The sequence below is a fragment of the Chaetura pelagica genome, unplaced genomic scaffold (assembly GCF_000747805.2).
Source record: "Chaetura pelagica isolate M959 unplaced genomic scaffold, ChaPel_1.0 scaffold47, whole genome shotgun sequence".
Lineage (NCBI taxonomy): Eukaryota > Metazoa > Chordata > Aves > Apodiformes > Apodidae > Chaetura > Chaetura pelagica.
The window spans coordinates 6,192,589-6,198,482 of NW_009954140.1; the positions used below are offsets into that span (position 1 = coordinate 6,192,589).

The 5,894-nt window shown below is 63.2% G+C and overlaps 1 protein-coding gene across 1 annotated transcript in view; it reads right to left on the minus strand.

The window, feature by feature from the left end:
* Positions 1–5,894, minus strand: part of LOC104393326 (protein sidekick-2-like) — a 29,564-nt gene that overhangs the window by 3,503 nt on the left and 20,167 nt on the right. The window contains exons 27-39 of the mRNA XM_010002806.1: positions 5,841–5,870; positions 5,540–5,643; positions 5,350–5,420; positions 5,078–5,213; positions 4,342–4,398; positions 3,968–4,069; positions 3,674–3,789; positions 2,992–3,178; positions 2,364–2,501; positions 2,116–2,277; positions 1,851–1,976; positions 1,045–1,209; positions 574–714 (exon numbers count right to left, since the gene is read on the minus strand). Of these exons, the coding sequence (XP_010001108.1) occupies positions 574–714; positions 1,045–1,209; positions 1,851–1,976; positions 2,116–2,277; positions 2,364–2,501; positions 2,992–3,178; positions 3,674–3,789; positions 3,968–4,069; positions 4,342–4,398; positions 5,078–5,213; positions 5,350–5,420; positions 5,540–5,643; positions 5,841–5,870 (1,535 nt within the window). The remainder of the gene's footprint in view (positions 1–573; positions 715–1,044; positions 1,210–1,850; positions 1,977–2,115; positions 2,278–2,363; positions 2,502–2,991; positions 3,179–3,673; positions 3,790–3,967; positions 4,070–4,341; positions 4,399–5,077; positions 5,214–5,349; positions 5,421–5,539; positions 5,644–5,840; positions 5,871–5,894) is intronic.

Sequence of the window (5,894 nt, forward strand, 5' to 3'; positions counted from 1 at the left end):
ATGAGGCAGGGGGGGGGGGGGGGCAGACCCTGCACAGGGGTGGCTGGGGAATGGTCTGGGAATGGTTATGGCAGCTCCAGTGTTGGAGAGACCAAAGCCAGGGGATACCCAGGAGGTGCCAGTCCCGGGGCAGCAGCCCTGCCTGGGCTCACACCCCCACCTGCCCCACGGCTCCCAGCTCAGTGCCTCTGTTTGCTCAGCGAGGAGGTCTGGATTTTCCCCACAATTTGAGCCCTTGATACAGCTAAGAAAACAGATCCGTGTTTGACTAATCCCGGTGACCTCTGCCGAGCCCCCGGGCTGCCCTGCCTGCGCAGCTGACGGCGAGACAAGTCGCTTATTTAATCTTTAGCTCCCAGCACTCTCTGGGAAGCCCAAAGCATCTTTATCCCATGTCACCAGGTCTCTGGAGGAGCTGGGCCCTGAGGTAGGTGGGGGAGCAGGCTCCCACCAGCACACTCACACCCCAAAGGCAGGCAGGGCAGCCCCCGAGGGGGGTCTAAAGGGGGTAGGGCTTGCAGCTGGCACCCCCCAGAGGGTCCCATCACCACCTACCAGATCCCTGGTGCTCACCTGAGTCTGACTTCTTGGCATACTTCTTGCTCTGCCCACGGATGATGAGCACAAAGACGAGCAGGAGAATGAAGATGAGCCCCACCAGGGCGATGACCACCAGGAACCACCACTCCTCGTAGAACGGGTTAGCTTTCTGGGCTGGGGCACAGCAGGGAGGATCAGAGGGGATGGGCATGGAGGCAAAGGGCTACAGATGGGGAGACCCCACTGCAAAGCATGGGGTCACCTTGGGGAACTTGGTGAGACCTGGACCCACGTGAAGGAGTGGATTAGAGGGGGGTAGCAGAAGGCTCTGCAAGGGCAGTGCTGGCAGATGCTGCTGGCAGCAGGATCTGGGGCTCTGTAGGAGCCAGGCAGTCAGTGAGACAGGTTTCAGTGACAGCTATGAGAACAGAGCTGGGACTCTTCCTCCAGCACAGGAGCAGAGCATCCCCCTGAGGACACCCACATGCTGTCCCTGCCAGCTACCTGACACAGAGGAGGAAGGTGTGCTGGGGGTCCCGTAGCCGTAGTCATTCACAGCGATGACACGGAAGTCATAGCTGACCCCCTGCTTGAGGATGTCCATGCTGAAGGTGTAGGAGGTCACTTCCTTGGGGATGTCTTTGATGAGGATGTCCCAAAGCCCCTCGTCTGGAAGAGATAAGGGGCCTGGAAGGGAGGGGAACTGGTTTCTCAGGGCACCCCGGGGGGAGAAGCTGATGTCCCTCCATCCAGGATCGTGTGCCCTCCACCATCTGCCCACACCTCCCAGCCCCCATGCACCAAGCTCACTGACTGCAGTATCATTAAAGAGCCACAGAGATGCACGTGGCTGATCAATCACCTGCCCTGCTCATGGCCAAGGGCAAGACCAGGAGTGTGGGGACCTGCTGCCACCACAGCCCCAGAGCACCCCCGGCAGTCCCACAAGAGCCAGGGGTTTCCCTCCCAGATGCTGCCCCACAGCAGAACTGACCCCTGTTAGTGATTGATTGGGTCATCTGAGCTGTGGTCTCTGCAGCAGGGAGAAATCATTGCCTCAGGGCAGCAGCAGCATCGATGGGTTCATGAGCTCCACAGCCCCTTCCCATTGGTCCTTGCTCAGCACCCACTCGGCAGCTCATGGACCAGCATGTGGCCAACAACCCAAACACCCGGGTTCTGATCCCCAACCCAGCCTGTTGGGTGGCCTGGCAGAGGTCAGCACTCTGTGCCTCAGTTTCCCTTTCTCCCGAACCCAAGGCACTGCTGGTGTTGAGGTGGGGATGGGAAGCAGAGAGGAGCTGCAGTACCTGAAGGACGGGCTTCGATGACGTATCTGGTGATGGGCCCTTGGCCAGGGTCCCCGCTGGACCAATGGATGGTGATAGCTGAGCCATAGCGGGAGATGAAGGGCTCACCAGGGGGGCCGGGAGCACCTGGGGACCCAGAGTAGAGCTGGAGCTCTGCAGTGATCTGGAGCAGCCTGGTGGCACATGGCTGTGCCAGTTCTGGTGGCACCAAAGGGACTGTCCCCACCACGTCTCCTTCCTCACCATGGCACACCATCCCCCCTACCTTCCCCAGGCCCCGTGGTGATGTTTGCCTCAACATCTGGTCCATAGGCAAAGGTTTTGGCCCGGACTCTGAACCGGTACGTCACGCCCTCAGCCAGGTCCTTCACCTTCAACCACAGTGGGCTGTTCCCCTTCACGTCCACCGTCACAATCTTACTGACACCTGTGGGGACAGAGGCTGAGCCAGGTCCTCCCCAGAGCCTCCCAGCTGCTCCCAACCTCCCCCCAGTGCCCCTGTTGTGCCCTCACCGTCCACAGGCATGCAGGGCTCGTAGACCAGCCTGTAGCCCTCCAGGATGCCATTGGGCAGGGGTGGTGGCTCCCAGGAGACGTTCACCGAGGTGGTGGTCAGCTCACTGAACCGGATGGAGCCGGGGGCACTGGGGGCTGCGAGGAGTGGGGTGGCTGGGGCCAGCTCAGCACTCCCAGGGGACATCCCCAGCACTGAACCAGCCCCTCTCCCTGCCTCCACCCTAATGAAACTGGGGCACTTGTCATCACCATCACTACCCTAGTGTCACCCCCCTGTGCCCCTAACCCCACGTGCTGCAAAGACCTGGCCAAGCCACCACTCATGCATGGCTGAGGCAACAAGTCTCCTACTCTTTGTCTCTCCTCCTGAGTCCTTCATTATTCCCAAGTCTCAGCCAAGACCTTCATCGCCACGTGCCCACAAACCCTCTGAGCTGAGCCCAGGGCTGGTCTCTGCTCAGGATTGCAGGAGCTGGGATACAGCCAGCTGAGATGAAGGGGCATCTGCTGGACATCACCGGAGCTGGACCCATAGAGACACCTCCACACGGAACCCAGGGGTGGGAGGGTCTAGATGCAACCATGGGGAATAAAGGGTGATTGGCAGCCACGCTCTGGGCCCCACCTGCCTGATGCGTCCGCCCCTGGACAGGGGGGCTGCGGGGACCATCTCCCGCGGCGTTGAAGGCGGCGACGGTGACCCAGTACGAGGTGTACCCGGTCAGGTTCTTCAGCTTCACCCCCGTCTCCGGCAGGAAAAGCGTCTTCACCCGCGCGCTCGCGTTCTGGCGCTGGGCTTCCCAGAAGTGGATCTGCGGGAGGAGGAGGAGGACGGGGCATGGAGACCTGGGTGCTGCAGGGATCCGGCCCATCTGCCCGCCTCGGCTGCATCCCGGCTGCATCCCGGCAGGATCCCGGCTGCATCCCAGGGCCGACAGCGCCACCTGCCGCCCCGAGGCCGCTCAGCACCGGGATGGGACTCTGGGAATCTCTCGGCATCTCCGCAGCATCTTTCTCTGCCACCCATCACCCCCTTGAGACACCCAGCATCTCCATGGCATCTCTCCAGGACACCTGGCATCTCCCTGGGACAGCCGCCATCTCCCCAGAATCCCTTCCCCAACTGCACACACATGGGGCACCCATCATCTTCCCAAATCCAGCAACACACAAAGCACCTCCCGGGGGAGCTCAGTACTCCCCAGTGACACCCAGCACCCTGTGCGTTCACACCACCCTCAGAGCCCACCACCTTCCCAGGGCACCCAGTGTCCCCAGGCTCCAGCTCAGTGCCAGCTCCCAGGTACCTTGTAGCCCTGGATGTCCCCGTTCTGGCTCTCGGCGGGTGGCGGTTCCCAGGTGACATCCAGCTGGGTGGCCGTGGCCGCCTGCACTGCCACGTTCTGTGGCGCGCCCGTGGGCACTGAGCCAGAGGAGGGGACAGTGTCACCGCCCAGCCGGGACCAGGGAGGGGCCAAGTAGATGTCCCTCCGGGGGTTGCGCTGCCTTGTCTTGGCCCCAGCGTGTGGTGCCAGGGCAGTCAAGCCCCCTCCCAGCCACGGGCAGCCCACCCGCCAGGCAGGGCCGGGCTGTGGACTCACCTGCTTCACCCACGAAGACCTCCTGGGGGGGGCTGGGGGGCCCCTCGCCCACGGCGTTGTACACGCTCATGCGGATCTCGTAGCGCCGGTGCTTGCTCAGGTCTGGGCGGGGAGAGAGGAAAAGGGGTGAGCAGGGTCCTCTCTGCAGGCGGAGGGGCAGGGGGTCCGGCTGCCCCCGGGGGACATGGCAGAGTTCCCCCTCGCTGCAAAGGAGATGAGTGTCCCCAGGGAGCAACAGGAGCAGCAGGCAGAGGCGTCCCCAGGCACCTCATGGTTCATCCCGGTTCACCCCACGGCACAGGCAGGCGGAGGGGAGGGACGCCCAGGGAGGTGGCAGCAGGGGCATGCAGGAGGGGCAGGGACTGATGACTTACTGTCCAGCTCGTACTGGGTGAGGGTGACCTCGCTGAGGTTGTGCACGGCGTACACGGCTGGGCGGCACACGCAGGGAGAGCAGGCAGCTGGTTAGAGCCCAGCACAGCACCGGGCGGCTCCCACCTCCCAGCGCCCATCCCAGCATAGCTGCCCACCCCAGGGTGGACTAAGGGTCCCCTGCTAGGGCCCTGCCACCCCCAGGTGACAACAGGGTTGTCACAGCACTAAGGAGCCTTTCAGCCCCATCCCCTGAGGGGCACAGGCTGTGTCTGGGGGTCAGGGTCTCCACAGGGGTCTGATGGTGGCTGAGAGCAGCGGATGGGGCAAAGTCACATCTTGGGCTCTGTCCTCGCCACTCTTGTCCCTGCTGCCCCAGAGTGGATGTGACCCTTTGGGGTCTGAGGATGGCAGCACACGTGGACACGCAGCAGGACACCACACAGACACCTGTGTTAGACGCAGACAGGGGGACACCCACACTACAGGGACAAGGGGCTGCACACAAAGGGACTGAGCCAGCAACATCACAGACAAGTGTGTTAGGGACCACAGACCAGGTAGCACCAGGGGACTAGAGACAGCTCCAGGCTGGTACCAGCGAGAGACCACGGAGCACAGGACGATGCCCTCCCTTGTCTTCTATCCATCACTGCTGGGTCACCCCAATGACGTCCAGCTGATTACCTGCCCTCCACCCCACATGTCCCCAGGCCTGGAGGGGCAACCAGCACTCACGGGTGAGCTCTGCCCACGTGGCACCAGGGTTGCTGATGCTGCGCAGGGAGAAGCCGCGCAGAGGGTCGGGCACCAGCTCCCGGTACCGGAGCCGGAAACCCAGCAGGATCCCGTTGATCTTGTCCTCGGCCGGGGGCTGTGGGGGAAGAGAGCGGGTGCTGTTCTGACCCGGGGCTCCCCAGCACCCCAAGATGGCTGTCCCCGTTATGCCTCGGTGTCACCTCCCAAGGGAGCTAGTTGCCCTTCAGGGCCAGTAGAGGAGGGGGCGGTACCTGCCAGCGGATGAGCACTGAGGTGGTGGTGTGCGGGGTGACGGAGAGGATGGTGGGGGCTTCCTCAGGGGCTGTGGGGGAAAAGTGGGCAGTGAGGCTCTGGAGATGCCCTGGGCACGGGGGGATGCCCTGGGCATGGGGGTGGGGGGATGCCCCTCTTCCTGCCCCAGGAAATGCAGCCTGTGCTGACCCGCCTGCAGGGTAGTGAGTGACTCGGACTCCTCGCTGTACTCGCTGTCCCCAATGTCATTTGTCGCCTTCACACGGAACTTGTAGGAGGTGAAAGGCTTCAGCCTACACGGGAGAGGAGCAGGATGGGGACAGTGAAGCCAGCAGGTGACCCCAAGAGCCACCCTTCCCCCCACATCCCAACCTTGGTGCAAGCACTTCTCTTGGGATGGGGAAACCGAGGCGTGAGGCAACCACCCCAGAAGCAGAACCCATCACCTCCCGGCCCGCCCACCCCGGCTCAGGGCCAGCCCCTGCCTCACCTGTCCACGACGAAAGCGGTGGCGTTGCGGCTGCGGGCGGGGGGGGGGCGGCCA